General features: G+C 32.1%; 1 protein-coding gene across 2 annotated transcripts in view; it reads right to left on the bottom strand.

The window, feature by feature from the left end:
* Nucleotides 1–16,836, bottom strand: part of LOC107437127 (uncharacterized) — a 28,207-nt gene that overhangs the window by 8,551 nt on the left and 2,820 nt on the right. The window contains exons 2-6 of one of the 2 annotated variants that reach the window (XM_016049027.3): nucleotides 16,199–16,357; nucleotides 13,632–13,808; nucleotides 12,712–12,855; nucleotides 10,962–11,141; nucleotides 62–3,317 (exon numbers count right to left, since the gene is read on the bottom strand). In XM_016049027.3, coding sequence (XP_015904513.1) covers nucleotides 3,192–3,317; nucleotides 10,962–11,141; nucleotides 12,712–12,855; nucleotides 13,632–13,808; nucleotides 16,199–16,357 — 786 coding nt within the window. In that variant the 3' untranslated portion in view covers nucleotides 62–3,191. Of the gene's footprint in view, nucleotides 1–61; nucleotides 3,318–10,961; nucleotides 11,142–12,711; nucleotides 12,856–13,631; nucleotides 13,809–16,198; nucleotides 16,358–16,836 lie in introns of those variants that run through there. The other variant, XM_016049028.4, reaches the window with a different exon arrangement.

The following is a 16,836-nucleotide window of genomic DNA, read 5'->3' as shown; positions in this document are numbered from 1 at the left end:
TTTATTCAAAGTGAACTATTCTATCTAAATACTACAAAAAAATACACAAAAAATGCGCTTATTTTCGTTTAGTATGTAAATAAAATAATTTATTAATATGATCACAATGAAACATCCGTATTTGGACACAACATGGTATATGTACAGAGAACAAAATTTAGGTTCTCAATAAGCACTATAATATTCAATATTTTTTTTTACAAAATCAACTTATTATTTAACAAGTAATTAACACTGAATAACATTTAATTTCGGTCATCTCATTATTTTACTCACTTAGAAATGAGCAGCAACTACAATGATATGTTGACAGGTTTCAAAAAAAAAATTCTTTCGCAGCACAATGCATTACGAAACAAACTCGAGAACAGAATTTTGATTAGTATGTGTGAAATTTCAAATATGTTCTCGAATATTTTATTAAAAAGAGCAGGATTGTTTCTTTTTAATAATTTTAATTAATTAAAAAAGAAATTTAATTTAAAAAGCGAGACATCCAGAATAAGTTGATTTTTCCTACAATCTCTTTTTAGAGAAAACGTAAAAAGTGGACACAATAATGTTACACGACAAGCGGTTCGGTTAATGAATGGAAATCGAATCCCAAAAATATTAGCTGCTCATCACGTTGAGACTCACTTTTAATATCTTCTCATCATTTAGAGAAATATCCTTCTTTTCAAAATATAGTTCGTTCACCAGTAGTTGGCACTTGACTCCCCTTTCATGTCGTGGCGATACTGCTTCGCTATCGTTGGGAGAACAAGATTGCTATTTTACAATCGAATGACAAAAATATTTATTTCGCTATCTGTATATGCATTTTTTTTAACATTAAATGTGTCATAGATTTTATGATCTCTCTCTCTCTCTTTTGAGTGAATAGTTTGTTCTTTTTGAGACATTTTGCTGTAATATATTTAATTAGCTAGAGTAACGAAAGGTATAATAGCAGATGATAAAGCGAAGTAAGTTACTGAAAGAAAAAAAATTCATTGCAAGCGTTTGGCGCGCTATAAGGGTTGTCTCAATTTCAAGGGCGGACACTTTTCTACTTGTACTCTGGAGTCGAAATGAACTCTTCGTCCGAGGAGGTGGAGTCAAGTGCCAACTCCTGGTGAACGAACTATAGTTTTAACTGAATTTTCAAACAGAAAACTTAACCCTGTAACCAAATTTTCATTTGGATAGTGTTAACTACCCTTCAAAAAATTTCCCATTAAAACGAAGTAATTCCAGACATCTATCTTTTCTGTTTTCGTCATTTTTGAAGAAAATTTGAATTGATGAACCAGCCTATGTTACGTATTGCACTCATTCAAGGATTTTCATTGGAATGAATGCAATATATGCACATAATGATGCATCATCACCTCTTTCATGTTACGTATTCACTTCATTCTTAATGAAAAGTCATATTCTTGAATTTATCACACAAACTAAAGGTTTTGTTACAATATTAACTAAATTTCCTCGATAACGAATTTTTCCACTGGTTGCTATCGAATGTTTCTATATAGAGGCTTTACTGGATACTATACTTGGTTCAAAATCACGCTATTAAGAAAACGCGGCGTTTAAAAAATGATTTATGATCCTATTACAGCCTGTTGAGAGGTATACGAAGGAGCCATTTATAATAGTGGGATCGTCCCTAGCGACGTACCATGCCATTTACGGGCATGGGTTTCTATGCCATTTTAATCCTGATGATGTGCCTTGACTTTCCAAGAAGCGTATCGCAACATTTGCGTCGTTCCCTGCTATATACAATGTTTTTAAACTTATTCATTTCGATAAAAAGCGATTAAAAATGTCATTCAAAAAATTGCTGTAGCTCGGATGAGTGATACGAAAGTATCTAAAGTCTGTAAAAAAAATCTCACGCGACAAACAAATTGTTTTTTTTTTCATTGTCATTAAAGAAAATCATTGGCAAACAGGAAACATTTTCAGAAACTTAAAAATCACAAACCAAATTAAAAATAAGGTTGACTTAAGAGTTCAGAACCGACGTCCATAAGAGACATTTTGTCCTGAACGAAAACCACGATTTAAGAATAATCATGGCGAGTAGAAATTTCGTGCCCTGCTCTATTCTACGTATAGAGTGATATCCTGGAGTATGTCATTCAAAGAAATTATAAAATTTTTCATTTGTAAGCATATTGCAACCATGTGCCGCAAGAATAAGACCTTTAAAACCTATGAGTAAGAAGAAGAACAAAAAGAGTTGCAGTTAAAAAAAAATTATTAAATTAAAACCTATTTTTTCTTTTTGAACGAATTAATTGAGAAAAAATGATCTATTTGAGACGGACTGTTTGTCTTGCAGAAAATTGACGTCATAAAGTTGCGAATTGAAAGAGGTCTCTGATGCATCTTCATTGAGCCAATCACGTTTATTCGTAAACATTAACGACGCTTTCTAATACACGAGTCCATTACATGACACTGTGCGTTTTGTCACTAACATTGTGCTGCAAAAAAAAAAATTGTAGGAATGACTAGACAGGGTATAAGTCAAGCACACACTTATTCCTAATGAGCTTTGTCTCAGCCTCTCTAATGTGGACCCCAACAGTTCGTCGCAACGCGCTTTCACGCTTCTTCCAACAAGGGTATTTTAGTTTTATTACTTTTTGGACAGAAATCCCAATACCCAGTTCATTCCTTGCAAACCGAAATGTAGTCCATTGCAAAAGAATTAATAATCGGCGACATAAAATTTAAGAAAATATTTTATTCGAAATAAGAAAACATCGACTGTCATTCCGAATAATATCTTAAAATTAGACCCTTGTTCGGTGTGACTTCCCTCTGAATCATAATAACTTCCGGGGGGGGGGAAGAATTTCAGACATAAATTTTATCACATTGCAGCGTTGCGATGAACTGTTGTGACGATCATTTTACAACATCAAGGCAAATTCTTGGACAACACTTTTTGAGCGACACATTTCACAATGAAAAGATAGTCACACATGGATGGGGGGGAGGAAATCCTCAAAAGGGGACTAGACAGAAGAATAGAATCAGAGTATTATCTCTTGCCCATCAGTGCTCTTGGGCCTCGGTAAAAAGAGAAGAATATTCTTCCACTATAAGAACTTTCCCCACAGGTCATCACTTAGAAAACTTATACAAATAAAAGATGGAATATCTTAAGGATCTCTTCGGCCATCTTTTTTTTAGAAGACGGGCTTCTTTTTCTTCAGGTTGGTCAATTCATCGAGTAGAGGGTCATCGTACCTTTTCTGTTGTTGTTGTTGTTGTCCACCATGCTGTATAAGCTTCTTCAGAAGTGGTATGGGACTCTAGAAAAAGGAAAATAAAAACTAAACAACCTTCGATCCTTCTCAAGACATTTCAATTCATCGATGAACAGTCTATGGATGGTGTTTTCTACACTAGGGTGCGCTGCAAGCTCTTCACTGCCCATATACTTCCGGGTTACTTTTTCCGGTTTCTTTTGAAGCTCACAACCGTGATCATTGTGTTTTGAGACTCTCTTGCGTAGCGTTTCCTGTATACGGGCATTTGTTATCGGATTTATTATTTGTGTTTAAAAAAAGAGTCGTCATTTGAAGACCTGTCTTTTCAAGACGCCAGAATCGTTTTTATTTATTTATTTATTTTTTTAATTATATTTTTTTTAAGAAAAAGAATCGTTATAAAACGTTTCTTACCTTGTCAACACTATACCCACTTCGGAATTTCTAAAGTGAACTAAATCTCTCTGCTCGAACAATATGCTAACACAACCGGGAGTAGATGGTGCACGACTTGCAACAAGAACAGTAAAAAACAAGTAAAAAGAGGCTAGATTAGGACTGCCAAAAAAGCGAGTTCTTTCTAAATCAGATCACCTTTTGTAGCAATACGTCTATGAATAAACTAAAACAAATTTTAACTTCAAACTCACCAGAATTACTTAATATCTTTTGAAACACAGCAGCTTCTGAGCTCAGAAATTACATAATTTATTTCTTTTATTTAAAATAGAACTATATGTTTTGAAAATATTGCCTCCCAGAATAAATTGTAGTAAGCAAGTGCATGCTTTCTAACCGGAAGTGGAACAAGTGAAGAGCTCGGGAATGTTGTTATTTACATTTATATTGGAAACACCATCCATCCTCGTCACTTTAAAACCCTTTTCATGCGCCATTTTGCATCGGGACAAACTCGCCTTCGCAGAAGGAGCTTTTTGAGTAAACCGCAGGAATATAGTTCGTTCACCAGGAGTTGGCACTTGGCTCCGCCTTCATCACATGGTATCCGACAATACTATTTCGCTATTTTTGGAACAAGGGTGTGAACAATCCTGAACAGGGTTGCTATTTGGCGATCGTATGAAGAAAATATTTATTTCTCCATCTTTATGTCCATTTTTTTAACATTAAATATGTCAGAAATTTGATATTTCTTTATTTGATATTTCTTTCTTTTGAGTGTACAGTTTGTCTTTTTTGAGACATTTTGCTGGGAAAACAGTAGTTTTCAAATTTAAAATTTATTTAATTAGCTAGAGAAGATATAATAGCAGATGATAAAGCGAAATAAGTGACTGAAAAAGAATTCAATGTTTGTATTTTGCACGCATTGAGTGTTGTCTCAATTGCAAGCCGCTGAGACATTTCTCCTCCCGCGCTGAAATGAAGTCTTCGTCCGAGGAGGTGGAGCCAACTCCTGGTGAACGAATTGTACCTTGAATACAGTATAATGCTACCCCGAGTTACGTGGAGAAAAACTCAAATTCCCCGAACCTATTTATTACAGCTTAACACCAAATCGAGCTTTAATATACACTGTAAATCCAAACAACCATAAAAAGTAATAGTCAACCATGAACATGTTCCGGGGATTATTTTCACTTCTCAAAACTCTGAAAATTTGATATCGTCAAAAACCAAATTTTACGTTGGACAAGCACGTGAAAAGGTTTGTCACGAGTTAAAAATAATAAATATATTAATGAAAAAATAAATACGAAAAAAATTAATTAAAAAAAAAACATCGTTGCTTAAATTTTACATCAGATATGTTTGAATATATGAATTTGTATATTTATTAAATCATATTACTGTTTCTAATTTCTTTCTGATTTTGTTACTTTTCTGCCGATTAAGCCTTACTGTAATAATGCTTTATGTTAAAAAAAACTAAATTTATTTTATGAATTTGTACATGCGTTTGCATCCTAACTTAATTGTGCCGTAAAAATTTTGCTGTCTTATAATTAATGTGTTGCATTAGATCGATCGTTTATTCAAATAGATTAGTCTTTTTTTTTAATGGATGATATTGAACTGTCGTAAGTCGTTTTATTTTCTTAACCTTATGCCGCAGATGGGTCGCCGGTGTCCATTTAATTTTTTTTTTTCCAGATACTCTAATCACAAGCAAATTTTCCAATTATTGATTTTGTAAATCAAAGAAATTTTAAGGATGAGTAACTATTTCTCTTAGATTTAAATGTAAATCATTTTACGCTGTCTCTCGCTATAAATCGAAAATACTTTGCACATAATTATAAAACTCGTTTATCCAAAGATAATTGCAAGTAAAAATAGTTTTTAGTAATTATTTCAATACATTTTTTTTTTAAAATTTATTTGATAAGGATCAATAAAATTTTGAAATTTAAGACGTACACATTTTAAACTAAGTCATTTTAAATGACAGAATTTAAATGAAATGGATCGAATAGTTTTTGAGAAATAGAATTTTAATTCTCTCACTCAGGAATCATTCAATCTTTTTCCTTAAAATTTTGTTATTTAAATTTGCGTAGTTAAAATTACCAATAAAAATTTGTAAGCTGTCGATTATTTTTTCAACCCTTATTGAATAAAATGAAGCATGGTGGCTCAGTGGATGAGGAACTATTGTGAAGTACTACTGGTGGCTGGAAGCCCACACAGATCGATGAGTGTCAGCTATGCCTAAGAACCACAATCATGTCGTGGGTCATAAAATTGTGGCACCTTAACGTCCTCAACTGGCCGTATGAGGGATATGAATATGAGGGATTTGAAAATTAGGTCAGAATAGTTTAGTCAGGAGAACGGTCAAAAGTGTGAGCCACCTACATTTAAAATTAGTTTCTGTGGAAAATCTTTAAATAAAATAAAAGTTTGCCTATTTTCTGTCATAATCCGTAAAGAAACTAGATATATATATAATATATATATATATATATTTNATACATATATATATATACATATATATATATAGTAGCTATTTTAGGAAAATAGATTTTGAGACAGAGCTTGCTTACATGACAGAGGGTCAAAATTTAAATTTTAAAAAAAAGTTTACGTTTAACGTTGAATTGAGAAAGAGAGTTTAACTGGCAATATTTGGTATGCGCTAAATCTTCCATCTCCTGAACGTGTCCTTTAAAAAAAAATTAAATTAAATAGACCAGTGATTCAATCATTTGACTTTTAGAATTCATTTCAAAAACATGTCTACTAAAATGCACCCCAAGAAAAAAACGAAAGATTTGTGATTGATGATGACTTCGTAAATATACCTATTTGTGCTGAAATTGTGCTTCAGTAAGGCGAGTTTGTCTCACCGATCGTAATTCGTTTGTCATAACCGAACGTGTTCCCTACATCAGAAAACTCTCACAAAGTTTTGAGAATAAAATAAATGGCAAATGAAAAACAATTATTAAAAGAAGTTTGTCAAGGGTAAGTTGTTAAGGCGAATCTACTAAAAGTTCATTCTGGATTATATATCCCTAAAGAGGATTTAATATATCTTTTCATTTTATTTTATCCAAAATGCGATTTTGGGACGGAAGGATTTTATTTTACTGTGTCAACCATTCAATTCTTAATGAAATAAGTTTATAAGAAATAAAAAATTTGAATCGTACATTTTTTGGGGGGATAGAGACGCTATCCGAAGGAAAAAGAGAATCATTCGATCTTTTCCGGTTCAGAAATACATATAAAAAAAGAGAGAAATTTTTTTTACTTTTACTGATAATGGAGTTTTTACGCGAATAAATTATTTTCTGATAAAAGTCAAAGTAGTGGAGATTTTTAAACTCATGTAGCGAATAAAAAAGAAATGGCAGGTTTTAATGTTCATAATCATTTTTGAAGGTTTAATAATTTTAAGTTATTTATAGAATAAAAAATTATATAATTTCCGGTCATTCCATTGTGGCTTTTAAGTGTTCATTTCATTTTGAACGATATTTCATTCTATTCATAATGTTTGAATTTAAATCGACAGCAATGCCTAAAAGCAAAGAAGCACTTTTTCTTTTTTCTTTATTTGAAATGATTGCGTGAATGCCGGAACTATTTGTTTTGTTGTTGTTTGTGACATCTCCCAAATAAAAATGTTACATGTTCTAACGGCATATATATCCCAGCTTAGAGCGAAAATGTGAATTGAAACCCACAACATATGATTATTTTATGACACATTTTGTTTCTAAATAAACCGTCTTATAACAGAATGTCATAACCGAACGTAAACACTTTGTTTCTTGATAAGAAAATAGATTTAAAAAAATTTCGTGAAGAAATAAGAAATGGTTTTCCAAATTTTTTACCGATCTAAAAGAAATTTTTTTTGTCTACAAATGAATTGATAAATGGTACAATACATCCAGCTAAAAAAACTTACACGTCCAAATGTTCCATTGGCAGTCATGGTTAAAGCTACCCACTGAGTGGTTATATTTGGTTTAATAAATTTTTAATTTTAAGTTTTCGACATGTTTTCACTGCGCTATAAAATAGAATAAACATTAATGAAGGGGGGGGGGACTTTTATGAGTTATAATTGGATGGTTAATTAGTTGTTTATCCCTTTAAGAGAAAGTGTCACTAGGGGCAACTGATTTGACGTCACAGAGGTACGTATTTGGACATCATTATTCGGGAGATCTATTTTTAGAAGAGGTGTCTACTACGTCACACAAGATTTTGCCGCATTGAAGTATTTTCTATTTTGGGACACCCAAATCTCATGAATGGGCACAAAACTTCTGAATGAGGTCGACATCGATTTCTGATGTGACCAATCGCGAGCCTTCATCCCACCTACACATCCGATGACGTCAGTGTTGCTATCTCTTTCAAAATAATGCATTGAAAACGTTCCTTTAAGAAGAAGTTGACTGAATATTTTGGATTTAAGAAGAATAAATACATTTCCTATTTCAAACAGAATAAAATACATTAAAATATAGATAAGGGGGGTTAAAAATAGAGAAATATTCGTAAATCTCTCGAAATTCGTAACTTCACGACAGAAAATAATCTCACAAGATGACAGTCCGTATTTTTTTTTATATCTCTTTCTTTCTTTTTTTATCTCTTCATTTTTGAAAATTAGTAACTGATATGAAGTCAAGGCACAGTTGTTTTTAAAACTGTATTCTAACGATGAGAGGGGATGGAATTGATTTATTTTTTTAAATCCTAAATGCTTCGATGTGAAGTCGTAAAAAAAAAAAAAAAAGCTGTATAATATCAGCTGATGATTAAGATTTTACCCAAAGAATCTTATAGTGCTTCAAAGCATGTTAACTCACTTAAAAAGAATGGTGCGTCACTTAACATTACCAATTCTATGGATTCTTAGTTTTCGTTATCACTTTAGATCTCTCCGATTACATTAACTTCCATTAACCTGTCATAACCTTCAATAATATTGCCTGTTATGTTTTTTTTTTTTTTGGTGCGACATTGTGAGCATATCTGCGATAGTTATTACATGGGCAGTGAAGGAAAAATATGTAAAATAATTATTCAAAATACATTTAACCAGGTGATTTTAAATAATTTAATTTAAACCCAAATGGGAAAGGTCACACTTCTTAGTGCACCCTCTTGTCACCATTATTAAGAGTTCTATTCCAAACGTGACACCCATTATGGAAAGTGTGGATTTAGTCTGGAAGTACAGTCCCGCCCTATAACATTCTGTGTAAAATCTTAATTATAAGGTGATACTCTACAGCTTAATTGTTTTTACGCTACTGAAACCGGTTTGCATTTGTTTTACTCTCCTGTATCAATTAGTTAACATTGTAATGCAATACGTTAAAAAAATAATATATTAATGCAAACCGGAAGTATATAAAAAATCTCCTCAATAAAAACCCATTACATGTGTGTTTAAATATAAAAGTATTGCCTAATAAACTCGTGCAAATCAGGTCATTATTAAAACACTACAGTGCGTCTCATGATTTGGTCTATCTATTATAATATATGTACTAATATAACGCTTGATGTAATAAATATTCTATATAATATATATCGGGTAATGTCGTCAAATTTATATTATCTATCGTGTCATTTAACCGATTGATACAGAAACGTAATCAACAGTCTCGTCAAAACAATAAAACCTGTAGAAGATTTTACACAGAATGTTGCAGGGCGTCTCATGATTTGGCCAGGAACATTGTACAGTATAGTGGTGAGGTTATTTTAAAGGATTTTTATTATATTGAACCTATACGATGTTTCTTACAGAACAAAAATGGAACTTAGTGTAGAAAATATATGTTTTTATGAGGCTTAATAAATAGCCTCTTTTTCATACTAATAAAAAAATATGATTGTGTAATCTTGGTTTTGAATTTAAATGTAAGAATTTTGAAGCATCCACTTTTTCGTTGAATGGAAGCGAAGCAAAAATATATAATACAATGGAATCGTGAGAGACTTTTTTTTTTCTTTCAATTTTTTATAATTCCAGCTTTTATCTACATTTTAGCTTTGTTAATAAAAAGATTGAATGATCAACAATTAACAAATTGTAGGTTTTGAATGAAATGTATAAACGCTTTTGGAAAGAAAAAAGGAAATAAAAGAAACTATCAATAATTTTTATTCAATAATTTATAAGCAGTAACTATTCTGCTTTGGAATAATTTCTCCACTGTCATAATGGAATAACTATCTGATGGGGAAAAAATGGATAGAATTTTGAACATTCTTAGAAAAATATTTTGGGGAACATTCTGATAGGAAAATGTTACTGATGCCGGAAATTAGTTTGAATTTACCTGAATTTAATGTAAGGAAAGGTGTGAAACATTTTGGATTAAAAGATAAGAAAAAATCAGAGACTTAAAGCTATTTTACTTAAATAAAAACGTGGTAAACAGTTTTAATAGATATGGTTACAATAATTAATAAGCGCTTTAGTGTTATCGTTCTGTCCTTTTCCCTAAAGTGGACATTTTAAATTTAAAAAAAGCATGAAATTGTTTTTTTTTTAATTTATTTAATATTATTATTCAATCTTCTTAAGATTATGGAAGAACTCGCATCAGGCTTAGACAGGGGTGAAAGCGAGACGGAAAAGAAGAAAGGCTGGTAGCAAAACCATTTCAGTCATAGCTAGTTTTCGGGAGGAGTTTACTTATTCTTTTTTTAAACCATTCAAGAATATATACTTTATCTTGAAAAAAGACCAGTCTTATATATATGCTTAAAGTATAAGAGAAATCTTGATAGTTACAGATATTTCATTTTTCTTGAAAAAATGCCCAAATGAAATGTTTTTCGTACCAGTTTTTGCTTTTTTCCGTCTAAGGGTTTTCAGCCATGGGCTTAGATGGGAAAAAATGTCCGCCGTTCTACAAGTTCCTGAATTTTTTCATATGATGTCATTTGATATTTTGAAATAAACTTAATTTGTGAAAGTAGTTTCTGTTTACACTCATTATCTGTTTTCGCACCTGCTCAGTAGTGTGTGTTTTTACATTATTGTTACACTTTCTTTCCGATATTTAGGCTGTGAATATACAAAGTTGAATAGAATTTAGTACCGGGACATAAAGAATATGCGTGAAATCTTCAATTCTTTTTCATAAATAAAACACCGTGCTTTTTCTTAAATTCAAGTAGGAATCTGTCTAATTCAATATGGAAATAATTGTGAGAAAACGTGGATGAAAAGTGTTTTACCTTTTGGGTTGCCTTGTTGTTGTTCCATTTGGTTTTCTGGCTGCTTTGAAGTGGCCTGAAGAGAGGTTCCTCTTTCTGTCCAGATACATCCTCCTCCCTCTCCTCTGCCCGCTGATCTGGTACCACCAGTGATTTCATATCCTTTTTCTCGGGTGCAGGTGGAACGGCCGTCATCTGAACCTGCGGACAAAACACTTCATATGAGGAAGGAGGTTTTGCACAAAAATAAGAGGTCTTAAAACAAAGGAAGCAAATCGAACACACGGTATGAGTTGGAAATGAAAGAAAGCCATAATTTATTCATGTCAGTTCATGTTGGCTCTGAAAAATTTCACAAAAATAAAAATTGGATTGAAATTCAAATGAATGGACTTAAGGGCATTTACATTAAATGGAGAGGAAGACCACGAAAATCGTTCGCCTGACCACAAGGGGACTCTAATCTATGATCCGTTAACCACTGAGGATATTTTACGTCAGCACTGTGGTCGGTGCAAGCCAGATGCAGAATTCGTATCGACCAGCATTAGCTGGGATTCGAACCCCGGTTCACCTCACTGGAAGTTTCTTTCCCCTGAGCCATCAAATTTTCTTTATACGCAAGTATCTCTTTGAAACAAAATTGTCCTCTGGAGAGATAAGTATGACGCAATATTTTATATGAAATGAAACATCGCAATTGTGCATGATTTTAGAATTTTGACGAATCGCGTGTGCATCGAATTTGGTGCGGATGAGTTCAGAATTGCTGATAAAGTACCAGCTTTATTCGATGTTGTTTGTTATTCCGATAATTATTTTGGTGAAAGAAGAAAAAAATTTTTATTTGCCCTCCCAAGTCACAAGATCCTTCAAATGATTCTTCTTCGCACAGAATGTGCGAAATGTCTTCATTAAAATACTTTTTTAAAAAATTAAATTTGGAAATGGAATCTGCTTTCCTCTCTGCATAGATTAGTTTTGTGGGTTCGATCCTCGTCGGCCGAAGACTCCCTCTATAGTAAATGGTGACTGATGCACGTTAAATCTGTCGAGTCACAAAGTCCTCCCTGTTCCCTCACCAAATCATACCTCTGGGGGTACTGGTCCAGTAATTTCCTTGCCTTCTGGATTGGGTTCAAAATGACAAGGCTACGGGAGTTGAACGTGAGTGGTCGTGAACCCTAAATTGGGTCGGCTGTTCAACGACGGTTATAAAATAGAATAAAAGTAAATTAGTTTTAATAAAAATAAATATAGTTTAGTTTAAATAAAAATAGATGAGTTTAAANCATATATATATATAACCGGGGTTGAATTTTGAGTAAGCGACAATCAATATTCAACTCCGTAAGCTTGTCACTTTGATCCTAACTAAGAAGACAAAGGATCTCCTGCATTTTCCTTTCGTGGAGAACAATTTTTTAATGAAACAAACCCGTATTTATGTTATATGGAGAGAACCACGATAATCTCCTCCAGTTTGCTCTTTTTTTTATTATTAAATTTGAATTTAACGAAACGAAGTAAAAACTTTCAAATAAATATCGAAATGATGTGTTGGATAAGACAATTCTGGATCTACGATATAGTTTCTTAGAATCTAGTTTCAGTTTTTTTCTTCTTTTCATATATGCTTTTGCTCTCTGTAATGGGAAAATAAATCCAAATGGGGCATTCCAATCTATTCAATACACTTAAATAGCTGCGAGATAAATAAAAAATCATCATGTTCCCATTTTAAAAAAGGCGCTCATAGAACTTAACGCACCTTTTGTGTGGGTGCAGCAGTAGTCGCATTTTGTGGTTCGGGGAGATGATCCTCATTTCGACGCCTTGGAACATCGAACATATCCTCCTTCGGTTGCTCCATCAAATAACGATCCATCAAATTGTTGTAGACATCAGATGGTTCCTTTAAATAGACATCCATTTATTATTGATAATGAATAATAAATAAACATTAATATTTAGGATACAGAGGAATAACCGTATGCCATTCAAACAATTGAAGAAAAATAGTGTTTAGAACAGTGATATAGTGTTTGGGAAACTATATTGTATATATTGTACATTAATCTAATGCTATTGTTCTCTTATGGTGAGTCATCTTCTTCGGAACCCAGCTCACTTATGTTAATCTCTTATATTAATCTAATTCTTTTGTTTACCTATTCTCTTATGGTGAGTCATCTTTCTCCGAACCAAATTTCAAAACTAATCAGTAGAGTTATTCGCCAGTCAGTGCCGGCATACGCTGGGCCCTAGGCCCTTCAAATTTTTGGAGTCCTTAGATTAAATTTTTTTTTCTTGTATATTTTTTTTATTTATTCAAATATAAAAGTATCTATATATCGTTTCATTTAAGAAAGCATATTTAAAATAAAAAACAAATATTAATAAATTAAATTCTACTTTATTTTGTTAAATTAGAGCTAAAATAACACTTTGAAAAAATTTGAAATTTATTAACACTTTACAAAATCAACGCTACTATAATATTGAAATTGTTTTTTTTCTTTCAAATAATCAGTGTTTTTCTAAATTTCTTTAAATTTATTTTCAAAAAATCCATTATAAGGGGGCCCAGGCCATGGGTAATCCAGCCCCGTCGGCAGTTGAGTAAATAAAAATAAAAAAAAACAAACAACCAAACTTACTTTTAAAAAAAATCACTCAAAATGTGAATACCTGGGCATAGACTTCCTCTCCGTATTGCGTAGGCGGTCTGTAGTCCCGATATTCGTAGTTGATGTAATCCCCCTCTTCGTCTTCTGCAGGTGCATAATCATCCACCCACTGATTCGGTGGTACATCTCCTGTCATAAATGTAGGACCACTCTGGTAAGGTACAGCCTGTGTGTCCACCTACAAAAACATACATTTCTTTTATTCCATCATTGAAACAAAATGAATGTTAAATAAAAAATCTATCTTGGCGATCATTCGAATTTTTTGGATCATGAAGCTTGCCCTATAGTGCATGGAAAATAATAACAAAACGAAATAACTTTTCATCTAATGTCAGATCTTCACACATTCAATTTTTGTAGTTGACCACCCAGATAACAAAATAAGGTTTTACTCGGCAACAACCATTTCATGTAAATCTAAAAAGGTTTTTCTTACGGTTTAAGTGTAAACCTTCTAATCTTAAAATCCATCCGCCTTGTCATGAAATTTTAATGGACAATGCAATTGGATCTTATCGCTAGTGTGACTTCAACTAAAACGTCATTATGGACATAAGTAGTAATACATTTTAAAATTTGCTTTAAAAATAATTTTTAATCTTTTTAGGATGAAAGGTTTGCAATATTTTTGCTTTATGGAAAAAAGGCTTATAATATAAACATTTTCGTGACACAAAAAAGAAAATTCCCACACAAGGTTGCCGTAAGGTTTACATGATTTCTGGGAGGTGATTAATTTGTGCAGTTACAAAATCAACTACAAAAGCCAGTTTTTTTTTTTTTTTTTNTGTTGTGGTAGTGCGATTGTTCCTGTTTTTCAGTGGCGCCATCTATGGCCAGAAATTCGACTTCTGCCACGCCATTCACACAACCACAATCCGTTTATAGGGCGGGTCACATTCACACACAAAGGAGAAAGGACATAGAACACAGAGAGAGAGAGAGAAACACCCATGCCTTGCCCGGGATTCGAACCCAGGACCTTTCTGATGCAAGGAAGCCGGATGCGGAATTCGTATCGACTGGGATTCGAACCCGGTTCGCCTTATTGGAAGACGAACGCTCTACGCCCTGAGCTCGCGGCTCATCCTTAATATTTTGTCAATTTTTAACTATTTCGATATATCCAGGGAGATTATTAAGTGAATCGAAAGCCAAAGAAAAAATCGTGTAAAAAATAAATTTAATTATAATTATTGATAATTATTCATTATTTCATTTAATAATGGTTAAAAAATTATAAGGTGATTGTATAAGGTATAAAAAATTTTATACCATTCTAAACTAATTTTAAATTTAAAAAATTACAAAATTTAAGTAAAATCAGTAGAAAAGCTTCTGAGTTTTAAAATAACAAGAAAGCCATATTTTTTTTTTTTTTAATTTTATATCTTAAGAACTATTCGATCGATTTTGTTCAACTGTTTAAAATTGCACATTTTAAAAACGGGTAAAAATTTATATATTTGACAAAAATTTCCAAATAACATAATAAAATATTATTAAAATTTAATTTCGTGCATGGGATTATCTCTTTGATTACGACTCTGCTAAATAAATTTTATAATTGAATGCTTTTTATTCACTTAAAAAACTTCCTGAGATGTGCAAAAAGTGAAATTGCCATTCAGGAATCGCTTTCTTGACTATTTGTTGCAGCTATCTTCCATGTTTTGATGGTTTATTATCCAAATGTGTCGAAGAAAAAGTAGATTTATGTTGCGAAAGTACATTGAACGAGCTTTATTAGTAGTTAGCACAAATTAATCAGCATTTCTGAGGTCACCTCATGGAACCATTAAGTTGACATTTAATTCGTAAAAATCAAATCGTTAGGACAAAAATAATTCAGGATGATACCCTTTTTTTTTTTTCTTTTGCTCAGGGTTATGTTTAGTAATATTACAAAAAAAATATATAGAAATATTCTATGAAAAATTAAAGAATATTATGTTTCAAGTTCAGCGATATATAGGAAATATTTAAGCTTTCATTTACCTTCAACATTTTTTTTATAAGCATTTAAAAAATTTAAATCGAAATTGTACCGAAAAAAAATTTTTTTTTCAGTTTCTTGAAGCTAAATTAAACTAAAATAATCAAATGTAAAAAAAAAAAAAAAAAAAAACTGGAAATTTTATTATCGTTGAAAGATAAATCAAACAAAAACATGAAAGAAAAACTTGAGAGAGAATGTTACCGTGAGAAAAACAATAAAAAAAAAAAAAAAGTCGTCGGTGAACATCAACAATAGACCTGCTTGTTTTGATATTAATTTATTCATTAATATTTTAATATTCATTCGGATATTACATTATTCATTAATATTTCATTAATAATCATTCGGATTTAGTAATATTTTAATTCTCATTAGGATAGATTAGGAAAGAAAAGTAAGTATGTATGTTGAGAATACCGGGATGTGGCACTTAGTGAAAAACACCAGTTATTTATGTAGGGAATACCGGGTAAAGAGTTTTAATTTAAAAAAAAAAACACTAGATGCCGGTTATTATATCCACATCTGTCAACACGTATGTTAAAGTACTGTTGATGAAGGCTTACCTGAGGGAAGTATCGGGTGACAGGTAACCTAAGCCTCTCGAGTGCCTCCATAGCTGAGCGTCGCACTGGCCTCACCACATACCTGGGCATGTACACGATCTGAGAATGGCACATCTCCGACCATGTACTCAATAAGAACAATAATACCAGCATGATTGCCTGAAATAAACATATTCTTATTAAACCTCTTTCTTTGCTTCATTCATTATAACATGGGAGTTGTTCCCAAGATTGTGGAATCCATATCATTCAATAACTTACATTTTATTTCGAAGAATGCAGTTTTGCATATTCTAACTTTTGATTTTAAATTATCATTTTTCACAGAATAGCTGAACCCTCTCTTATATATATACAGTCAAACCCCGCTATAGTGAACACGGCTTATAGTGAACTCCCGGATATAATGAACGAAAGGCTCGGTTCCGTGCCTTGCTATACACGTATAATGTTATTTTTAGTGGATATAGTGAACCAAAAAAGTGAGGAAGTTGGATATAATGAACTTTTTTCTGTCTTCGACTGATTTCCCCCCCCATTTTCTTTGTAATAATTTTGAAATTTCTACTTCAAAATAAATACATATACCGATTTTTAAAACCATCTATAGAAACTACTTTTATGTGCTCGAATGGCAG

This window comes from Parasteatoda tepidariorum, chromosome 9, assembly GCF_043381705.1.
Source record: "Parasteatoda tepidariorum isolate YZ-2023 chromosome 9, CAS_Ptep_4.0, whole genome shotgun sequence".
Lineage (NCBI taxonomy): Eukaryota > Metazoa > Arthropoda > Arachnida > Araneae > Theridiidae > Parasteatoda > Parasteatoda tepidariorum.
Note: the sequence above shows the minus strand (reverse complement) of the source record. Positions and strands in the feature narration are given on the sequence as shown.